The sequence below is a fragment of the Uranotaenia lowii genome, unplaced genomic scaffold (genome assembly GCF_029784155.1).
Source record: "Uranotaenia lowii strain MFRU-FL unplaced genomic scaffold, ASM2978415v1 HiC_scaffold_197, whole genome shotgun sequence".
Taxonomy (NCBI): Eukaryota; Metazoa; Arthropoda; class Insecta; order Diptera; family Culicidae; genus Uranotaenia; species Uranotaenia lowii.
This window is the reverse complement of record NW_026598043.1, coordinates 38017-61024: the sequence shown is the minus strand read 5'-3', so window position 1 is coordinate 61024 and position 23008 is coordinate 38017. Positions and strand designations below refer to the sequence as shown.

The 23008-nt window shown below is 38.5% G+C and overlaps 1 protein-coding gene across 1 annotated transcript; it reads right to left on the bottom strand.

Moving 5' to 3' along the window:
- Nucleotides 1-8591: 8591 nt before the first annotated feature.
- On the bottom strand, nucleotides 8592-21920 carry LOC129759577 (uncharacterized). Its single transcript, XM_055757051.1, has 10 exons — nucleotides 14876-21920; nucleotides 14130-14443; nucleotides 13839-14069; nucleotides 13326-13413; nucleotides 12677-13146; nucleotides 12339-12606; nucleotides 11472-12281; nucleotides 10327-10644; nucleotides 9694-10050; nucleotides 8592-9319 (listed from the first exon to the last, which is right to left on the bottom strand). Exon 1 carries the CDS (start codon nucleotides 21918-21920, stop codon nucleotides 20487-20489), a length of 1434 nt encoding a protein of 477 aa, XP_055613026.1. The 3' UTR covers nucleotides 8592-9319; nucleotides 9694-10050; nucleotides 10327-10644; nucleotides 11472-12281; nucleotides 12339-12606; nucleotides 12677-13146; nucleotides 13326-13413; nucleotides 13839-14069; nucleotides 14130-14443; nucleotides 14876-20486.
- Nucleotides 21921-23008: the final 1088 nt, after the last annotated feature.

The window sequence follows — 23008 nt, the reverse complement described above, 5'->3', positions numbered from 1 at the left end:
GGATTTCAAGATGGCGTCGGACAACGAATTCCAACTTCTATCCGTTCAGCCCCTTCGCACTATACATATTGTGGCACCGGTCGTTTATTGTCAGTTAGATTTTGTTTCAATTGAAAAAGACTGACACCGCGTTATTTATGAAAATCCACGCTAAAAACCGCGCATTTTTCATAACCAACACAGAAACGGCAATGATAATTAAATAAATAAACTTTTGAAAAAGATTTTTTCATAATATTATCATTTGCGATAAAAAATATCCCAGAGAATATCTTCAGTGTATGTCCGGATGAACTGGATGAATTCGCGCGATCGAGCCGGCTCTTCGCGAGAAAATTCGCTTGCACTGTGGCCGGTCGATGTTTTTTTCAACGTGTTTCAATGAGAAGCGGTTTTTCGCGCGAATTAGAAATTCGCTTCGCACTTCGCTTCGCGCTCACTGTGAATTCGACCTTAGGCTTTAAGGAGCCAAAATCGATTTTGTTGTTTACAATTGTTTTCTTAACTTAACACTTTGTGAGAGGAGAAAGGAAGATAGAAAGGGAAATATGAAAATAAAAAAGAAATTATAGACGAAGATCGATAGCTTTTAGAAAAAGGTAGATTTCGAACATGTAGTCCAAATCTAGCACAGCTAGTACATCTCTAACTGGAACATTAGGTGGTTTTCCTCGGGCCCTAAGGGAGTCTATTAAATTCGTTCTGGCGAAAAGATGGACCTCACACGACCAAACAATATGCTCGATGTCATGGTAACCTTGGCCGCAACTACACAAATTGCTACCAGCAATGTCAAAACGATAGAGTACCGCGTCTAAGGAACAATGATTGGACATGAGACGGGAAAATATACGAATAAAATCCCGACTCAAGTTCAATCTATTGAACCATGGTTTAAGGCTTACCTTTGGGATAATCGAGTGGAGCCACCGACCCTTGTCATCCTCGTTCCATTTGCGCTGCCAGTTGACAAGAGAGTTCCCTCGTACCAAGAAATAGAATTCGTTGAAGACGATTTCACGTGGATACGTGTCGCCTTCCGTCGCCCCCACCTTTGCCAGAGAGTCTGCCTTCTCATTGCCCACTATCGAGCAATGCGAGGGAACCCAAACAAAGGTGATGGAAAAGCGACGTCTTGTTAAAGCACTCAAAATATCCCGTATCTTCTCTAAGAAGAACGGCGAGTGCTTTCCCGGTCGTATTGAGCGTATTGCGTCAACTGAGCTTAGGACATCCGTTACAATGTAGTAGTGCCCAACAGGCCGTGAGGCGATGCTGTCCAAGGCCCAGTGAATAGCAGCTAACTCTGCTATATATACAGAGCATGGTGACTGGAGGTTATAAGAGGCGCTAGTTGTTTCGTTGAAAACTCCAAATCCCGTTGATTCCTCAATAAGAGACGGCATCGGTAACTACACGTTCCTTTATTTTAGCTCAAAATTAATACCGTATTTTTTTTCACCTGGAGGCAAACCAGAGGCAACCTAGGTTCGCTCTAACTGCTGTCATCGAGCTCATTTATTGCTCGAGATGCAACCTAGGTTCGCTCGGAAAACGGACGGAGTCGCCCTGAGAAGAAAGTCAGTTTTGCAAGAAGTTCACCAATACACTCAACGTTGTTGTAAAAACATTAAACAGCTGTTTTTGGCTGAAAGCAAAACAGTTGAAATAATGAACGGGAAAATGATTATTGCCGCGATTTTGAAACTCTCAGCCAAGCAAAATCGTACTATCTGCTGTCCAGTGCAATCCGGACACGAAAAAAGGCAATCCGGATGTGAGGAACCGAATGAAGCGCTCGTTCTCACGCACACCAAGGTATGGAATAACTCGAAACCCGAAACTCGTTTTTTTATTCTGACGGTTCCAGAACCAAATCCGGAATAAAAAAAATACGCCATAAGTACGACTGAGGTTCAAAACATAGTTCGTTTCTACACGCTAGAAATTATTAAACCATTTAGGAATCAAAAATAACCATTTTTGACCTTTTCCCGGGAAATGCCATTTTATGAGTTCTCCATGAGAAGTCATAAAATGACTTCTAGGGGAGAAGTTCCGCATAAATGAGGATTGTAACCAAACGGTTTCCTTAATAGTAAAGCGATGATTTGAAGAAGCGTAAAAAAACGTTTATCAAACGATTATTCAAACCGTGAAATACATTAGTTTAATCGTGAATTCCAAATTCACAGTATTTTTAATATGTCGTTAGGTTATGTAATTGTTAATAACCGTTAAAACACTTGTATGGACGAACTGTTCTACATGCAGTCCATGTTAGGTTTAAAAACCGATTGCTGAAAATGTATTTAGATCATCGGATTGTCATCGTTATAGTTTTCTCGAGGAGCTCTCATTCCTAAACGCTTACGTCAATGGTTGTGTAACGATTTGACTTTACTTTATTCCAACATTATTCAAACCGTTATAGGAATCGTTCGTAAAAAGAGCACGCACACAAACGCAAAATTTTTAATGTACATGGGAGATTTTCGGATAAAAATGAAAAATGTTTTTTAATTGCAACATTTTATTAAATATCGTTTTTTAGCGCCGCTCTATATCGATACGTGGCGAAAAACAAATTGTCCTGGCGCAGCGTTGAAAACGCTGCCAATTACTGGAAGCTGATTCTCTCGCAGGAATTCTTGTTCGCTCCCTCTTGGCAGTAGCGCGAAATTAATCGCTGATAGGTGACCCGATTCGGTTCAACGCCCTTGGCCTGCAAATCCGCCAGAAATTCCGTTGGCGAGAAGGAATGCTCATTATCCATATACACCCGAAGAAGGGCGTTGTAGTAGGAAATGTAAATTGCTGCGTTTAAGCTGTTCAATGTTTTCCATTACTCCTGAACCAGAGCTGTACGATCCTCGGGAAGGCCTTCTGGAACTAGGTGGCCTGCAATGAGAATTTTAAAAATTTCTGTTAAGGTGCTTCTTAAGACACCGCGTTTAACATACCGCAACAACGAATATAACCAGTCAAGATTGAGCGCTGGAAGCGGAACGGTTAATACGGATTTCCTCCGGAACATCTTTCAGATCTCGGCGTAAAATTCTTTCAGAGCTTTTTACACCTTAATCCAGCCGCTTCAAAGATCGGTCTAGTCCCTGCCTTCAACTAGCGGCAGATGTAGAATAACCGCTGGAAAGGAAAAAAAATACACTTTTAAAAACAGTGCAATTAAACACTCAGTATAAAAATGAGCAGAAAAATCTATTACAGATAAGTCTGTTGCGTAAACATTCACTTGCACATCACTGCGTGCCGCAAACCGGCACCCACATAAATGGAAAATTTTCCCGAACTTACCTCATTGCGACTGCTGAATAAACTTCGTTCCGTCTCCCGGACTGTGTTGAATGTTCCGCGCGAATCCGGCGAAATAGCGCACAAATTTGCTGAACCGCAATTTCGATGCCATGATTTTGTGGCGCTGGCGAGAAGACCACACCAATTTTTTCGTGCTTCACGTTTGACAACCAAAACAAAGTCTACATCAGTTTTGCCAGGTTCAATGTTTTATCAATATTTGTTTAGATATTGAGATGCAAAATTTAAAGGTAAATATTTAATCTGATCAGGATGATTGTAGTAATTTAAGAATGTTTTAGGGATCACAAATTAAATAAAATTGTAATTAAGTGCAGATAGACTCTAATCATTAAAGCGCTTTCGTATTTTTTTTTATATTGAAGCGTTTGGAGTCGTTCAACTTGGCGTGCCGCTAGTGTAAAAGCTTATCACATTATAGGATAGGATAGCTTCGTTCAACCGTTGGTAAAAATCGGTTTCAACTGGTTTCGGTCAACTGATAGATGTTCAACGAGCCAAGTTTTGGTCGAAACTAGTCAGAGCGTTGTTCAACGGAGCAAGTTGAAATCAGTCGAAACCAATCCAGCAAGATTCGTTTCGACCTGGTAGAAATCGATCGAAGTCAAATGGAAAGAGACAGGTGATCAACTGTCAATCCATTTCTACTTCGGTATCGATTTTTGATTACGGCGAATGCGCAAAGACCTTTGTTTTGAAAAAACGCATTTCAAGTTTCAGAAAATAAAATCAATTTCCTATTTAGCTGCGTACAATCATTTTCCTAAATAAGTCGCTTAAATGCTTTCAAATTGATTTAATTTCATCACCCGATCGATAAATATAGCTTTAACCACAGAGAACCAGAGAACGGGCCCCGTACAAATATGTGTCGAATCCGTGTGTAAGAATTTGAATCGTCGGCCATTTTAAAAACCGTTAAAATTGGCCTAAAAACAGCACCATCTAGTGGCTCTTAGCTAAGTGACTCAGCTGTTGTTGTCGATTTTTTTTTGTCAACAGTTGAGAACACTCAGAACATAAATAACCCAAAATTTACTTCCAGGTCGCACCAAAACAGAGTTCAGTAAGTTTTCTTTTTTTTTTTGGGGTGTACACTCAGAAAAATACTATTATGTATGCCATAAGATTCTCTTATGAAGTGGCGCCATAAGAAAAATTAATGAAATTCATAAGATTGTCTTATGACGCGAATGAGTTCTGAAGATGAACGCCTACTTCAATGAGAGGTTGTTGCTTTTCATAAGAGATTCTTATGGAAACAGTAAATCACTTTCTAATAAGAAAAATTCTCGATATTTCATGATGAAAACATTAACTTTATTGTTTGCAAATTTGTTTAAAATTAAATCCTTCATGGTCACCATCAGCAGCGCATCAACAGACGGCTCCATCAAAGTTTTTTTTTGCAGCATCTTAATCTTCGACCTTTCGTTTTTTGCCGATCAGCTTGCTGAAAAGTAAACAAATAATGTATTTTAGTTTACTAATATATTCAACGTTCACACCAAAAACATCAAATCGAACTTACCATTCCGGAGATAACAATAACATTTAACATTGAAGGAAAACTATAATAACTAATGAACTGGCGATTGCTTCGTACTGTTAGATGATGAAAAAAAAAATGATGCTATGAATGAATGTGTTCATCATTTTTTCACAATGCCGTTTCTTCTATTTTTCATAAGAACATCGTCTGAAAATTGAAAGAATTTCATAAGACTCTCATGAAAAAATAGTTTGGACTCAAAAAAGTGGTTCATAAGATGTATTTTATGAAATTTATAATAAGATTTCCTCTGAGTGTAGAAAAATCAACATAATGAAATTTGCAGAAGGAACTATATGCTCTTTAAACGAAATCTTTTTCTTTTGGCAATGCTGCCTAATTTGGTACTCGTTTTGAATTGAGCCACTGATTTTGTTTCAGAAAAAAAGCAAACATTATTTAGTTGTTTGGAGAGAAAGTTCATTTAAGATTTGGATTATGTGTCTGTTTTAATATGAATTATAATTTCAAAAATAGTTCAGTCAACATTTGCCGCAAGATTTCTGTATGATGTGTTAATTTATGATACCCCTCTAATGCAGGGGTGAGCAACCTTTTGAACCAACGGGCCAATTTAAATTTGAAATTTTGTCGGTGGGCCAAACTTAAAATATTTTTTTGTGATAATTAAGTGCTGAACGTCACTTTTCATAACTACAAATTTTTGGCGAAAACAAATCTAAAAAAAAAGATAAAACGAATTCACGTTTTTGAAAACAGTAATTCATGGCAGTAACAACAAGGCTTTTTTTTTTTTAAAAATAAACCGATATTGAAAAGGTACCTCGCTAAATCTTTGACATCTTTAAATTTTCTCATTTTCTAATAGTTTTTAATAGAACTTCTTTGCGAACATTCGTTCTTACAACATTCTTGTTTAAACCGATGATATTATTCGTCATCACTTCCATTTAAAAATCTTTTGGAGCTTACCACAGTGAAAGCTAAGAGTTTGATAAATATATTTTTAAAGCAATCACAGTCTTCTTAACATTGAACGTTGAATCGCTATTTGACTTTATGTGATTTTTTTTCCTCCATTAAAACTTGTCCTCAATACCTACACTCAGAAAAATACTATTATGTATGCCATAAGATTCTCTTATGAAGTGGCGCCATAAGAAAAATTAATGAAATTCATAAGATTGTCTTATGACGCGAATGAATTCTGAAGATGAACGCCTACTTCAATGAGAGGTTGTTGCTTTTCATAAGAGATTCTTATGGAAACAGTAAATCACTTTCTAATAAGAAAAATTCTCGATATTTCATGCTGGAAACAATCACTTTATTGTTTGCCAAATTTGTTTAAAATTAAATCCTTCATGGTCACCATCAGCAGCGCATCAACAGACGGCTCCATCAAAGTTTTTATTGTCGCATCTTAATCAGCGACCTTTCGTTTTTTGCCGATCAGCTAGCTGAAAAGTAAACAAATAATATATTTTAGTTTACTAATTTATTCAACGTTCACACAAAACATCAAATCGAACTTACCATTCCGGAGATAACAATAACATTTAACATTGAAGGAAAACTATAATAACTATAAACTGGCGATTGCTTCGTACTGTTAGATGATGAAAAAAAAACTGATGCTATGAATGAATGTGTTCATCATTTTTTCACAATGCCGTTTCTTCTATTTTTCATAAGAACATCGTATGAAAATTGAAAGAATTTCATAAGACTCTTATGAAAAATTAGTTTGGACGCAAAAAAGTGGTTCATAAGATGTATCTTATGAAATTTATAATAAGATTTCCTCTGAGTGTAGATTTTTTTCTACAAACGTTAAAAAAACTCGTTTGTTTAAATAGAAGTTCTGTATTGGATCATTGCATTCAGATGTTGAACTATAGGTTGTCGAAATCACAGAGAGCTGTATTTTGACTCTGGTAATGTGGATTGCGTATTATAAGTGAAATAACTCAATTTATCGATGTTTGTGATAAATTTTCTATCAAATTTCTGAAAAAGCATCACAGATAATCGTCAAAGACATTTTAGGTGGAATCACAGAACTTCAGATATCAATTGTTTTTATCAAGTACTAATAATTTTTGTGGGTTGATTTATGTTGATAAACAATCTAAAATCGTTCAACCAGGCTTTATTATTTAACTTTCGTAATTTTCGTCAATATTCGGAAATAAAAAAAAATAAATCAAAAGTTGTTAGTTTAATTTTTTTTTGCCATTGTATGGAATAATTAAAAAAAAATCTGCTGAGCACATTTTTTATTATCAACTTTATATTTTTGCTTGAAATGAAAATAGGTAATGACTTCACTAAACCGGCTTCGAAATTCCTTTGACCATATGTTGGTTCCGATTGTTGGTTTTTCTTTCGAATCACGTTAATGGATTTTGCTCTCAAAGGGGAAGGAAAAAATTATACTAATAAAAAAACACCCCAATATAACATTATGCCAATAAACAATATTGCATTTAAGCAGATATACTAGAACCGATATACACCACTTAACGAGAAATCGGGAGACACGAATAGCGCTATCTGGCGACAGAAATGGAACTATTACACTGTGATTTTTTTCGGAGCTTTGATCAGAGATGCCAGGTGTCCTGATTTTTCAATTGACAATCGCAAAAAGTGTGGCGTAGCATATAGAAAAGGCGGAAGTAAAATGATTACTATTTGAATAAATATGAATTAATAACAGCGCATATTCTTACAATTCTTAAAACGTTGTCTAAACCCTTAAAGCATCGGCAGCGATAAGTGCTTTCCCAGGTGTTAACCCCGGACACATTCTAGGTCCTTTTTTAGCTTTAGCAGTACATTTGCGCACCGGAAAGTGCTAAACTGGTTTCCATTTTAGCCACTGGTGACGCTCCGATAGGTGTTGTTGTTTTTTGATGCTATTTCCATTTGTTAGCATCTGTCAAATCAGGAGCTGGTCGGTATTTAAATAAGGCTCCTGGCTTGCTTTTTCAATACCGAGGAGCAAGTGTCAAAATTGAGTGTTATTATAGCTTTGACACCTGACCGCTGCTGATACTCTTAAACATCGTGATTGTAATATTCCTATCGATTTAGCGCAAAGTTTAAAAAAAGAAAGAATGAAAAGGGAATGTTATTAGAATCATAAACTTTAAGGTCAAGAATTCGAAATAAATGACTAATTTATTATGACTTCATAAATAACTAAAAATACATTGATTTACGACACTCGCCATAAAATCTGTCTGCACAGATTTTAGACTTTTGCATTGCAAATTTCCGCCAACACTTAACGAGAAAGCAAACAAACTACATATTCTTAATCAAATTTTAAAAGCTTAGCTAAGAGACGAAAATTAAATATAGATAAAGTTATAAAAAAATTTAAATTCAAAAATGATTGTTATTAATTTTTCCTAGTTATATTTAAACAGTTTTTTTGTGTTTTGGAATATCATTTGTTTTGCAATAGTAAAGAATAATAAAAACGTTTCATTTCAAAACCAATATACATGCCAATACCAATATAATTTCGTCACATTCCATGGCGGGAACAGAATTTTTCCTTCTTGGTAATAACAACCCAGTCAGGAAAAATCGCCCGAAATCGGCCCGATTTTTGTCCGTACATCTGCTCGATCGGTCCGAAATCGTATAAGAAATCGGGCCGAGTTTGGTAGAAAATCGTGCGAAAATGAAACACTCTATCGGACGACGATAAGTTTTTTCAACCAGTTCGAGCAGATCAAATGTCAAAACAAGCGGACCGTTTTCGGACCGAAACCGAACGTTCTTCGAACCGTTTCTGGTCCGATTGCCATAGCGTCCATCCGAAAAAAGAACCGATTTCGGACCGATACCGAACGGTTTTTCGAACCGTTTCTGGGCCGATTGCCATAGCGTCCATCCGAAAAAACGGCCCGATTTCGGACCGAAACCGAACGATTTTTCGAACCGTTTCCGGGCCGATTGCCAAAACTTTTGTTGATGTTTTTTTCAAGGTTTCTAATGAATTAAAAAAAGAAAGCCATTTCTTTGTGAACATTTATTGAATAATTTTAATTTTGCATTCAATGATACATTGTTATTTTGTTTTGATTCTCGTTTCACATAACCTAGCTTTTTATGTAGGAATTCTATTGATGCCCTCCTCACTCAACAAATAACAAATGAACTCTTATCCAGCCACAGGAGTATCTTTAGGCACCTGATCATGTCAGCCGTAAACTTTCGCGTTGTTTCATTTGCCGCTGGGCCAAGAAACCACTTTAAAACATAATTTTGAGCCAAACATTAATTACTTGAACGTATTTTGCCGTGTCCCCGGTTTGCAATGAGCAATGTTTCCAGTGCCGTTTGATCACAACAGCTCCGATACGATAACAAACCCAGATTCAGGGGCGTCTCCATCTAACCATTTTTTGTTTCATTGGGCGCTGTGCAGTAGGCCAAGAAACAACTTTAAACCTGAAATAAAAGCATTAAACCATAAATAAAAAATTTCCTCATGAATTGAATATTTCAAATAATAAAAAAAAAACAGTAGAAAAAAACACTTGTTTCACAAATTCCTGTTTATGAAAATAAAAGTTTCAATTAATGTTAAACCACTGACTACCAGTGGTTTAACTTTAGCTCATTAAAATTTAAAAAAAATTATATTTAACTAAATTTTCAAAAACGTTCAAATGGCGAAATGTTTGTAATTTGTTAAGGCAAAAAACAAAAATATTGCAAATTTACAATACGGGTATAGATGTCAAGATTTAAAATAACGACCAGAAATAAGATGAGAATAAAGATTTAGTATCAAATTCTGAATTTCAAATTTTGAACCTTACTTTTTAAGAAAATTGCAGATACATCCACAGTCACCTAGTAGTCGGAACCATTGGAATTTATAATCCTTAACGGGATCACCAGTTTCTGTGGAGGGAGTAAACGTAGGTTTCGTCGTACTCCAAATCCGGTAGACCAATAGATTCCTCTCAATCTCAGGAAGGCAAACTGAAATGGCGTCGGAAGCTAACCTTCCTAGGCTACGAAGAATACCGTATAATAATCCTGCGGCGACGGGAAAACAATTTCTCGAAATATTGTGGTTCCAGCCACAAAATTCATCACATGTTCGAAAGTCCTAGAGGTTATGTTGTTCAGCTCTTCGCAACCCAGGCGAGCCGAGAAATTTGTTTGTCAAGCTGGAAAAAAAAAATGGAAAAATTTCAAACACGAATTATAGATATGAATACCATGTTTCAATGCATAACACTATTGTTTAAAAAAACTGATTTTACAAAAAAAGATTATAAAACGCATCACCTGATTTGTTTATAAATACTGCAATATCAGGTTTTAAAAAAACTTTAATTTCAAAAAGCGTATTGAAATAAATTAAAAACTAAAATCGATAGGTTGAGATTTAAATTAGGTATGTAAACTTGAAGTTTTAAGAACGAAAAAAGCATACTACTTACATGAAGACGGATAAAGCACAAATTTGGAGAATCGCCGGTAGAATAGATAATAATGTTGACCGATTATTATATTGTGTTAAATCTAGGATTTGTGCAAATCACAATCCTTGATTTGGTGACATTTTATTAAGGTGGAATGCAACAGCAGATAATTATCCCATCACATTCCTTTTTGAGCTAAGTGTGCGATATGCGTGCGGAACATAAAACACAGTCCTATTCATATCGACATTTTGACACCATTATTGTGAATCCGTTGGTCAAGATATATTGATTGAAGTAGTTCCAATTTCCTTGCCTTAGTGTTGATTTGTCTATCTGGGAAAAGATAATAAAAAAAACAATTAAGTAGGTAACAAAAAAAAATTTTTTTTTAGGTAATTTTGAGCTCGGAGTAGCCGGTGAGTTTGCCTGACCTGAACCCTATGGGCTTGGCTGTCTAGGGTATATTGCTTTACAAAACATGACGATTTCGAAGTTCTGAAGCGCCATCCTATAACTCTATAGGACAATATACCACAAAAACCACCTTTGGGCTGTTTGGGTATGTACCTTGAGTGGTTAGCTCATGGACAAAATAAAACTAATTGGACCAATGGATTTTGAAAATATGATTTGTTTTGAAATAAATATTATTAAATTTGAAAGAAAATGTTTTTTTTTATCAATTTATTTGTTAATTCCAAGGTAGCACTCAAATCGCCGGACCCTGTATGTATGTACAATATATTTTTATGTAATGTAAGCAGAAATTTTAGTTTCTTATTTAACTTAAAAAGCTTATCATTCTTTGTGCATTGCAAAAATGTTTGACTACTAATTATTCTGAGATGGTTTATCTAGCATTTTTAGCCATTTTTTACAATAAATTAAACCATTGAAAAGCAAGTTTAAAGTAGTGGTAACTGGTAACTGTTTAAAAAAATGTTGTATCAACATTGTAATACTTTTCTTGAAGTCCTTATAACTTATATAGCGTAAAATAAAGTTCTACTAACTAGACACTTCAAGTTAGTCAGCACGGCCAAGTTTGTGGAATTCGAATCATTGGTTGGCAAGTTACAGCTGTTTGCATAGGGTTTCCATTTTTCCGAGAACAATCATTGGAGAAGTCAGGATAGCAAATGGAAAATTGTTCAACTTACCATGAAAATTGCCATACTGATATGAAACTGCCTTCGTTCCTACCCTTGGATCAGTTGTTGAAAAAATTCCATTGTTACCGTTCACTTGTTGCTGCAATGATTTGATGCTGATATGTTGGCAGACCAGATCTCATGGTTTCTGAAACCATGAATAAACCGTTCTTTCGGTTAGGGCAACATTCACCGATGGAGTTGGAACTGTTTCCGTGTACAGCAGGCATGCCTTTTTAGCCCACTCGACTACAGACACTTTAGTTTCAAATCTGGCTTGAAATTTACTTTCTTTCGAGACCATGGATTGCTCTCTTTAGTGTGACTTTCTTTGGCGTCGAAAAGCCGATACTCGATTTAGAACTGCTCGGTTTTTCGCGGTCACCAAGACTAATCGGTGCAACCACTGAGTGTTGCTGTTGATTTTGCTGCTAAAGTATGCCAATTTTCAGTTAGACGTTAATACGGCGTAGTTGTTTCTGCTCGACCAGCACTGAGTACTATTAGCGGTGACCAGTGACCACTAATGATAGTTGAAAGCTCTTGAGTACGGTTCCCTTCAGATGGATATGCTATTGTTTGAGGTTGTTGTTGTTGTGTTGATGGGCTGTTGAAAAATCTGGAGACTGCGATGGCGTCGGAACCGTTTTCACCAACAGGCTCTCCATTGGACGTGGGCGCTACTGGGTTTCCTTTTTTGGTATTCAATTAGTTCTTCTATTTGTTGGGAGTGGTGAGAAATGGGACATTTTAAACAATCTACTAGGGTTCTTCTTGGGTGGGGCCTTCAAAGCGCAGTTTGTGAATGTTCGATGGAATCTGAAAGATAAAAAAAAGATAAAAATTTTAACAAACATGTTTCAAATAAGTACTCACCTAAAAAAGATCACCAGAACGTCTCTTTATACGGTTCGTCGTAGGCAAAATCGACCGCACTCCAAGTGCAACTCTTGTTGTTTTTCTCTATGATTTCCAGTTCCGGCGTAATCGAATGGTTCATAGAAATTTTGTGCAGCTATCGACACGTCGTCACTATCTTCTGCTTCTTTATCGACAGCGCCAGAAGGAAAGGTATACGCAGCGGCTGCTACGATGTTTTGGGCGAACATTCCTGATGCGATGGAAGGAATGGTTGCCTTCGGAACTGCAATAAAAAATTTAGTATTAATCGATGATGGGTGACCGGCTGGTGGGTAGATGTTTTCAATAAGAACCGGAAATTGTCGGCGCAACCACCGAGGGAATGACGGCCGTTGTTGGGGCAGGATATTTCCTATCACGCTGTGTTTGATGCGTTGTGGAGGAACGGTAACGCTTTAGGTGGGTTGTGTGGTAGCCGTGGAAATGTTAGTCGGTAGTGGATCGGAATCAGTAATGCCTACGTTAACAGGAAAAGCTGTCTCGATCGGCAGCGGAGTGATGGTTTGGCACAGATCACATCACCACGGCTTGTTGTGGATGCAGTAGAATTTTGACTTTTCTCCTGGTCCATCTGTCGTCCAAGTTCCTTTGCTCGGTTCGCTTTGAAGCTGCAGGCTGTTGGACTGCCTGTTGCTGTTGTTTAAGAACTGAAGGCGGAACTTTGTCACCGGTTACCATTGTTGGGTTGGCTATTTGTGGGGTGTTTCCCTAGTTGTTTCTGCTTGTCTTTTTTATTGTGTTTAAATAGCTCGGAGCTCTGACGCTAGAAATGAAAACTAGGCGATAGTTTAAAGAAGAAATCTATAGTTCAGAGTAGGCAGCGTAGAATAGTAAGCGATCATGTCGAGAATATTACTAGTTACATTGAAGAGTGAATTAATAAAATAAACGAAGAAATTGTACTGTCTACATAGCATAAATGATTTTGAAAAAGGTACCAACCTTGAGCAGCATATTAAAGACAGGACCACCTTTGAGAAGTACGGTTGGTTTCGAAGTCCGTGGTATAGAGAACCAGTCGCCAGAGAACCTGCGATTTTAAAATCAAAATCAGAGAAATAAAAAAACAGAATTACAATTCCTAGAATTTTAAAATTGACTTAGATTGGTGAAATAATCTTAATATGGTGATTTTTTTTAAATTTAGGTCCAGTACTGCTTCTGAGCCTGTTGAACTAATTCTTGGTGTTTTCGCTTCGGTCAAATGAGCGTTGTAAAAATTTAAAATTTATCAGTTGAATTTTGTTTGAGTAATCAGTGATTACACTAAGGATGTGAGAAAAAAAAGTTATTTCAATGCATATATTAATGAGGTCAAAGCGGATATTAAAACCGTCATCGAAACTACTAAATATTTTCCCTTCTGAAGGGAACTAACGGAGCAAACATTTAGAAAACACAGAATGTGAGAAAATCACTGTTAAATTTTCGTGCCACGCCGCCACCAAAACTTACCGTACATTTGAAAAATCTATGCACATAAGCACTTCTTCCTGTTTCAGATCAACGGGCTGATCAACCAGTTCCGTTATTTGATATCCACCAGTTTTATCCCCGGTTGATCCGATGTCGAATATACAACCAACTCTGGAATTGTCGAAACTGACCGGAACGGAAATAAGAGGCGTTGAATCTTGCTTACCGGAATTTGTATGCATTGGAGCAACGGGTTGTTGAGAAGTAAAACTGAAAACAATTTAATGTTATTCATTATGGACATAAGTATATAAAACCTAAAAAATTTACCTGCCCAATTGATTTATGTTTACACTTTTTGCAACGACCCGATTGCTTCCCAGATCGGAAAAAATCTCTGTTCATCAGGTGGATCGGTCAGAATAGTTATTTAACTATTGGCAATCAAATGATGGTTGTTGATGCGGGAAGTCGTCGTTGTGGTAGCATACTGGGAGCTGGAAAAATCGCTTTCGCTACGGAAACTTCCCGAATCACGTCCGCTGAATCAATCGCAATCTCTGGAACTGGAATCAACTTGGTGCTGGATATGAAACCACCGGTGTTTTGTGCTCCGTCCCACCGCTCCATATGGCCAATCTAATCTAAACGGGAAATAAAAAAAAGAGAATGAAAAATAAGCGCTTTTCGCGATTTTATTTATTCTATGATTATGAAAACACACAAATGGTGGCTTTGACTTAAGCGGGCCATAGACTATACAACATTTGTACAAATGCGATGAAATTCGATGAAATTTCGTCGCTGTGAGCACGATTTGCATAGTGTATGGCACTGCTTGAATGAGCGCCCAAACGGTTGGAGTAAAATCGGTCGGGATCGAAATATTTTGTACAAAACATTCTCCCAGCCGGGGTGGAGATGGTTTTTTTTGTTGCTGTTGTTGTTTTCGCCAGCAATCATTTGTGTCGCGTGAAATATGTTTGTATAGTGTGTGGGCGAGCATAGATCAAACAATCGACGCGGAATCATCGAATTTGTACAGGCCAATTTGTGTAGTCTATGGCCCGCTTTACCCATATCGATATTTCTACAATGGATTAAGGGTTTTGCATTCCACAAAGAGTCCATTTAACACCAGTTGATAAACCGTCCGCCCTAAGCGAACGATTTGATAAGAAAAATTAAAGAGAAAACACTGATTTGCAACATATTTTCTCTAAAATAATAACGCACACGGCGACGGGAAAAACTAAAATGGCAGTTGTTGCGACTTTGTTTCGTTTTGTTCATGCTTCGTAAAAAAAATACCGTTTAGATTTCGAGCAATCGAGCAGGCGGATGGAAATCGAGCCGAAAACGGACCGAATTCTAACCGCTAGAATTCGAGTGCCGCCACCTCTGTTTTGCAATCGGCCCGATTGAGCAAACCTTCCTGACAGGGAAAAATGACATGATGCTTACACACAAAACTTTCGGGGCTCCACTTAGCAAAATTTGGCTGTTACTTTCCCTTAGCAAAAATATTTTTTTACTGTTGAGTTAGCAAAAAGTTCAATTTACTTGATTTTAGCAATAAAAAGGTTCATTTTACTTGATTTGAGCAAAACAAAATTTTTCTAGCCGCTTTGTTTATGGACAGCAGCCGCCGTCGGTTGATCAATAAAATAACAACTTGACGCGATTAAGTGCGGTTCCGGAGTTCGATGCTGACGGTTCTCGTTGTGGCTAAGTAAACGACAAAATGATAGCCAAATCGACACCGGATTCGGACAGGTAAGGGCCGATCATATAAAGCGCAAATTTTGGATTTTTAAATTAAAAATTTCTTGTTTTTTTCTAACAGGTTACAACTGGCAGCGAAAACGACAGATTTTAGCAACTGTCCGGAAATTTTGAGGGTTGCATCCGGCGAATTCGTTAGTTAAGGTCGGAAACTTGGCATTTCCCTTGCCGGAAGGTACATTTCCAGAACGGTACTAATTTAATTACATTTTACAAATAAGTGTTTAATAATGTCACGAAAAAAGTATGAAAAATAAACTAAAAGTTTAATGATTTGTGTATTCTAGTCAATAATCAAACATTCCCCTGATTCTCCAGAGAAAAAAATAACAAAACATGAAATTACGGATCCGGACAATCTTTTTCTCCGGTTTTTGCTAGAAATTTGAGCAAAAACTGCGGCGGCTAACTTTTTTCTCGTTTACTAAAACTTTAGTTAAAAAATATTGCTAAATTGGTTGCTAAGTTTTTAGCTGGTCAAATTTGAGCAAAATTTTGCTAAATTCCGGCCTCGAAAATTTTGTGTGTAATGTGCACACAGTTTTCGTATTAATTAAAAAAAAATGTGCTTAAATTTTGTTTTCTCCTTGATAATCGTTTCTGTGAAACTATTTCAGCTGTGATTTTTTATTTGTTTAGATTTTTGTTTTGCGTTCACGTGCACAAATAAATGATGGGAAAACATTAAGAAATATATTCCGATTATTCATTGCAAATCGAAAGAGTTTTTTTTATTTATTTCAGTACAATTGGTTTGAATTTGAAAGAAAAACAATTCTGTTGCATAAATTCGTCTCAATTAATAAAAAAAAATCAATCTGTGCCCTTTCAAAATGTTAATCTGGAGTTGTCAAAATGCTGATCAGGGATGCCGTCCAAACATATTTTCATCACTTTTTTTGTTTAGTTTAGGAACACATAAAAAAATAAATTCCGCTCATTTAAGAAATGAATTCAAAATTCGCACCACCAGCCTTTACTTCTTTCATGTTTTTCAGAAGATATGTCACAAGTCTCTCAGGCATGATTCCAAGTCCATAATCAGAAAACATGGATATTAGTTTTTTTTTTTTTTTTTTTTTAACAATTCTTTATTTGAAACGGCTCATACCTTTAGGCTTTAAGGAGCCAAAATCGATTTTGTTGTTTACAATTGTTTTCTTAACTTAACACTTTGTGAGAGGAGAAAGGAAGATAGAAAGGGAAATATGAAAATAAAAAAGAAATTATAGACGAAGATCGATAGCTTTTAGAAAAAGGTAGATTTCGAACATGTAGTCCAAATCTAGCACAGCTAGTACATCTCTAACTGGAACATTAGGTGGTTTTCCTCGGGCCCTAAGGGAGTCTATTAAATTCGTTCTGGCGACAAGATGGACCTCACACGACCAAACAATATGCTCGATGTCATGGTAACCTTGGCCGCAACTACACAAATTGCTGCCAGCAATGTCAAAACGATAGAGTACCGCGTCTAAGGAACAATGATTGGACATGAGACGGGAAAATATACGAATAAAATCCCGACTCAAGTTCAATCTATTGAACCATGGTTTAAGGCTTACCTTTGGGATAATCGAGTGGAGCCACCGACCATCCTCATCCTCGTCCCATTTGCGCTGCCAGTTGACAAGAGAGTTCCCTCGTACCAAGAAGTAGAATTCGTTGAAGACGATTTCACGTGGATACGTGTCGCCTTCCGTCGCCCCCACCTTTGCCAGAGAGTCTGCCTTCTCATTGCCCACTATCGAGCAATGAGAGGGAACCCAAACAAAGGTAATGGGAAAGCGACGTCTTGTTAAAGCACTCAAAGTATCCCGTATCTTCTCTAGGAAGAACGGCGAGTGCTTTCCCGGTCGTATTGATCGTATTGCGTCAACTGAGCTTAGACTATCCGTTACAATGTAGTAGTGCCCAACAGGCCGTGAGGCGATGCTGTCCAAGGCCCAGTGAATAGCAGCTAACTCTGCTATATACACAGAGCATGGAGACTGGAGGTTATAAGAGGCGCTAGTTGTTTCGTTGAACACTCCGAATCCCGTTGATTCCTCAATTAGAGACCCATCGGTAAAGTACATTTTGTCAGCATCGACGTGTCTATATTTAGCTTCGAAAATTCTTGGAATCAGAAGTGGGCGATGCGAATCCGGGATTCCACGAATTTCCTGCTGCATAGACAAATCAAACTGGACAGAAGAATTATCGTAGTGTGGGCTGAAAACACGAGTTGGAGAGTACGAAGAAGGGTTTACCTGCATTGACATGAGGACATAGTATACAGACATAAATCTTGTTCGAAAATTTTGCTCAAGTAACCTTTCAAAATTAACGATCACCAATGGGTTCATGACCTCACACCTGATGAGGAACCGAAGTGATAGTAGATTGTATCGATCTTTCAAAGGGAGTATTCCTGCCAAAACTTCAAGACTCATGTTGTGCGTTGAGGGCATAGAGCCCATTGCGATGCGGAGACAACGGTATTGGATACGCTCGAGTTTGATGAGGTGAGATTTGGCAGCTGACTGGAAACAGAAGCTACCATATTCCATCACTGAAAGAATGGTTGTTCGATACAATTTTAAAAGATCTTCTGGGTGGGCTCCCCACCAGGTGCCTGTGATTGATCGGAGAAAATTTATTCTTTGTTGGCATTTTCCTTTCAGATACTCAATGTGGGCTCTCCAGGTACACTTGGAGTCAAACCAAACCCCAAGATACTTAAAACACCTCGATTGAGTGATCGTTCTGCCTAGGAGTTGAAGCTTCGGTTGAGCAGGTCTATGTTTCTTAGAGAAAACAACCATCTCCGTTTTCTGAGGGGAAAACTCAATCCCAAGCCCCAACGCCCAGGAAGACAATCTGTCTAAAGTATCTTGTAAAGGTCTGTGCAGATGAGACTCGGAAGATCCTGTGACAGACACCACGCCGTCATCTGCAAGTTGTCTTAGAGTGCAGCCTTCAGAGAGACAAGTATCGATGTCACTTACGTGAAAGTTGTACAAAAGTGGACTTAAACATGAACCCTGTGGGAGGCCCATGTAGGAGGTTCTTCTAATTGCAATATCTCCGTGAGCAAAGTTCAGATGTTTCTCACAAAGCAAGCTGTATAAGATGTTGTTCAATAGTGGAGGCAGACCCCGGGAGTGCAACTTGTCTGACAACACCTCTATTGAGACTGCATCAAAAGCTCCCTTTATGTCTAGAAACACTGAAGCCATTTGCTCACGTTTTGCGTACGCCATTTGTATCTCTGAAGACAGCAAAGCAAGACAATCGTTTGTTCCTTTGCCCCTTCGAAACCCAAATTGAGTATCTGAAAGGAGGCCATTTGTTTCTACCCATTTATCCAAACGAAACAAAATCATTTTCTCCATCAATTTACGTATACAAGACAACATCGCTATTGGACGGTACGAATTCGCATCGGACGCTGGTTTTCCGGGCTTTTGGATAGCGATAACTCTCACTTGTCTCCACTCTTGGGGAACAATGTTATGCTCCAAGAATTGATTAAATAAATTTAACAAGCGAAATTTGGCGGCGTCCGGAAGGTTTTTCAACAAGTTAAATCTAATTTTATCAATACCCGGAGCTGAATTGTTGCAAGAGAGGAGGGCAAGTGAAAATTCGACCATCGAAAAACTGGAATCCAGACCACACCTTTCAGGAAGCACATCCCGGATTATTTTTTGTACAGGCGTAGAATCTGGACAGACTTTCCGTGCGAAGTTAAATATCCATCTATGTGAATATTCCTCACTTTCATTCGTAGATGATCTATTACGCATGCTTCGTGCCACTCTCCACAAGGTACTCAAGGATGTTTCTCTTGATAAGCCACCCACAAAATTCCTCCAATACGCCTTTTTCTTCCCCTTGACCAATTTTTTAAACTGATTTTCAAGGGAAACATATACTTCAAAAAGGGCGAGAGTTCCATATTTCCGAAAATCTTTGAATGCTTTTGATTTGTCCTTATAAAGCTTGGAACACTGCTGGTCCCACCATGGGTTTGGAGGCCTTCGGGGAACTGATGAATCTGGGATGGGTTTTGTTTGAGCGCAAAGTGCACTTTCATGTATTAAACGTGAAAGAAAGTGGTACTCCTCTGCAGGAGGTAAAACATTCGTAGAACCGATTGCTGATGTTATTTCGTCCGAGTATTTTTTCCAGTCGATGTGTCTTGTAAGGTCATATGTCATATTTATTGTGTTTGAAGAGCTAACCCCATTGGTGATTGTAATTTTGATTGGCAAGTGATCACTACCATTGAGATCAGGGATTACCTTCCACTGGCAATCCAATGATAGTGAGTTTGAGCAGAGTGAGAGGTCAATTGCACTTTGTCTTGCAGGAGGTTTAGGTACTCGTGTTTTTTCACCCGTGTTCAAAATTGTTAAATTGAAACTGTCGCAAATGTCATAGATAAGAGTAGAACGACTATCGTCAATTTGTTCTCCCCAGACAGTTCCATGCGAATTAAAGTCACCCAGGATCAACCTTGGCTCAGGGAGCACTGAGCACAGGTCCTCTAGGTGACGTCGATCCACTGCAACTCTATGAGGCCAGTACAAACTGACAACGCATAAGTCCTTACCTCTTATAGTTGTATGACATGCAACAGCTTCAATTCCTCCTGATAAAGGGAGGTGGATTCTATAGAAGGAGTGGTGCTTATTGATCCCCAAAAGCACCCCTCCATAAGAATCGTCGCGGTCTAGACGTATGACATTAAAATCGTGGAATGAGATGTTAGATTGTGAAGAAAGCCAAGTTTCGGACAACGCAAAAATATCGCAACTAGTTTCATGAAGTAAAAATTTGAACGGGTCCAGTTTAGGGACGAGACTACGACAATTCCACTGTAAAACAGTGATATCTCCGACCTCTCGGCGTAAATTAGCCATCGAGAGAGATAAACACTGAAAGAAGGGGCCAAGTTTGCATCAATTGCTTCAAAAATGTCTTAACCATAGGAAGCATTGCACTAACAATACTTCTTATGGATTCAGAAACGTTAAAAAACGTGAAAATTCCATTAAGTATGTCAGAAAACTTGAAAAGTCCCGGTTGATGAGTTGATTCTGACAAATCCGCATTAGTAACGGGAGCTTTTGAAGTCCCAGCTGCTGTTGAATTATTCTGTGGAGAAAAGGTCGCGCGGAATCCAGGAGGAACTTGTTTTTTCTTGTCTGTAGCAATCACTTTTTTGGTGATGTTGATTGGAGGGCTGATTGTCGGGATTTTATTCGGAATCTTAGGGGTCTTAGTAGTTGGTTTTGAACGTTTTCGCGAGTTCGCTACAAAAATAAACGGGTTCTCCTCATCTGTTGTGTCCTCGTTGTCAACTGGCAGCACTGTGAAAATGTTACTGGACTGCGGTTGGATCGGAGGCGCCGCGCCCTTTAGTATGGCGGCATAGGAACGTTTTGACCGTTCCTTCAAAGAGCGCCTTTGACTATCCCAGCGGCTCTTAAACGCCTCGCACAAGGAGATGTCATGAGGTGAGCCCCCGCAATAGATACATTTCTGTTCTATTGCTGAGCATGCTCCATCCCCATGAACCTCCCCGCATTTGGGGCAACGCTTCTTGCTACAACAATGGGAAGCTGTATGCCCCAATTTAATGCAATTTTTGCATTCCATCGGGCGAGGCACGAAGAGCCGCACAGGAAGCCTCAAAACTCCGTCAATCAAGACGTAGTGAGGGAGGGCGGTACCCGCAAAGGTCACTCGAAATGAAGCTGAAGGCGAGTACTTTTTAACTCCTTCTACGACGGTGGTAGTATTGAGTTGGCGGCAATCCAAGATTTCGACCGAAGTCGAATCAAGGCTCTTAAATTTACCAACGCCGTGGGATTTAACGTACCCAGCCTCCAGACTCATTTCTGAGATCACGCCCTCTATCTCTACGTTTCGAGACGGAATGTAGACGTGGTACTCTAAATTAATGAATTTGCTGGCAACAATTTCATTAGCGGATTTATGATTGTCCACGACAACGCGCAACTTGTTTGGTCGCACCTTAGTAACGCAGGTTACGGAGGGCCACCTCGCCAGATCTTTAGTGATCTGCACTACGTTTAGCTGTTTGCCGTTAGCTTTGGGCCGGATGAAAACCACCCATGGCCCAGAAAAAGACGAACCATCTGTGTAGGTTCGGAGTCGAGGAGCTACACTGTCATCTGTGGGTAATGAAGAATTATTGGACGTACGAGAATGATTAGCACTTGAGGGACCAGCATCGTCTGAATCCTCCAAATGCTCTTCATTCTCGTACATGGCTTCCTTTTCGTCCACCGATGACGAGTTTAACCCCCCGCCTTCGTTCATATTTTTGCACGGGAACACGAATGTCGCCCGTGTTTAAAATATGACCGAAGCAACCAAAATTCAAAATATGTACAGGGAAATAAATAGACGAGAGAATAGTGAAAAAATGAAAAAAGAGACTTACAAAGGTTCTTGCACTTTTCAATTGCATGTATCTTCTTTTGTTTAGCAACCACGTGGTCCTTGGAAGAAGATGGCGACCAAGTTGAGTCTTTGCTGCTGATGACGCTCTTGAACGCAAACGACCGATCCACCGAGACGTCCTGTATCCTGCTACCCACGGCAAACAGCACCGGAACCAACGGTAACAGCTCCCACGTTATCCACACTCGGGTTTGTCGGGGGAACAATCAACACTTCCCCGATGGCGACAACACTCGCACCGATGATGATGGCCAGATAAAACTCACGCCAATTTCAATTTCGTGTCTCTGGAATTCGGCAAACGATTTGGTCGGTAGAAAAACAAACCACCACGTTCGGACTAACTGCACTGTCCGATTTCACAAAAGCAGCGAGTTATAATAAAACACACTCCGATCGAAACGTTGGGAGAACACAACCGTTCAGCTTGAGCGATTGAGTTGGAATGATGGATATTAGTTGTTAGCTTTTTGTTTTTTTGGAGCGCTGGCATTTCTGAAAAGCTTTGTTAGCATTGATTTTTTTTAATCAATTCATTAATTATAAACATTCAAGAGAGATTATTGTCATGTTATTGCTGGATAAAAGCTCGGTATAATGTCCTTTGACCTAAGATCTGGATTTGATAAATGATCGAACAAACTTTATAGTTTGATAATGATAAACCAATTTGTTTGAAAATGTTCAAATATTAACAAGAAAAATATAGCATGAGACAATAACCCCAACAAACATTTTTTGCTGAACAACCGCTGAAACATTGTTTAGTTCTAATTTTAAATCAGCTATCTTGCTGAAAGAAGGCAACCCAAATTCAGAGAGAACCTGCTGTTCAGCCCTTAAACATCGAGATCTGGAGAAATTAATCAGCGAAGATGACATGAAGCCACATGAAACGTCAATTGACGGAGCAACAAAAAAAAAACAAAAAGAATGTTGACCTA

Excerpts from the sequence above, each read along its gene's own strand:
- LOC129759577 (XM_055757051.1), bottom strand. The coding sequence starts at position 21,920 with ATGAACGAAGGCGGGGGGTTAAACTCGTCATCGGTGGACGAAAAGGAA.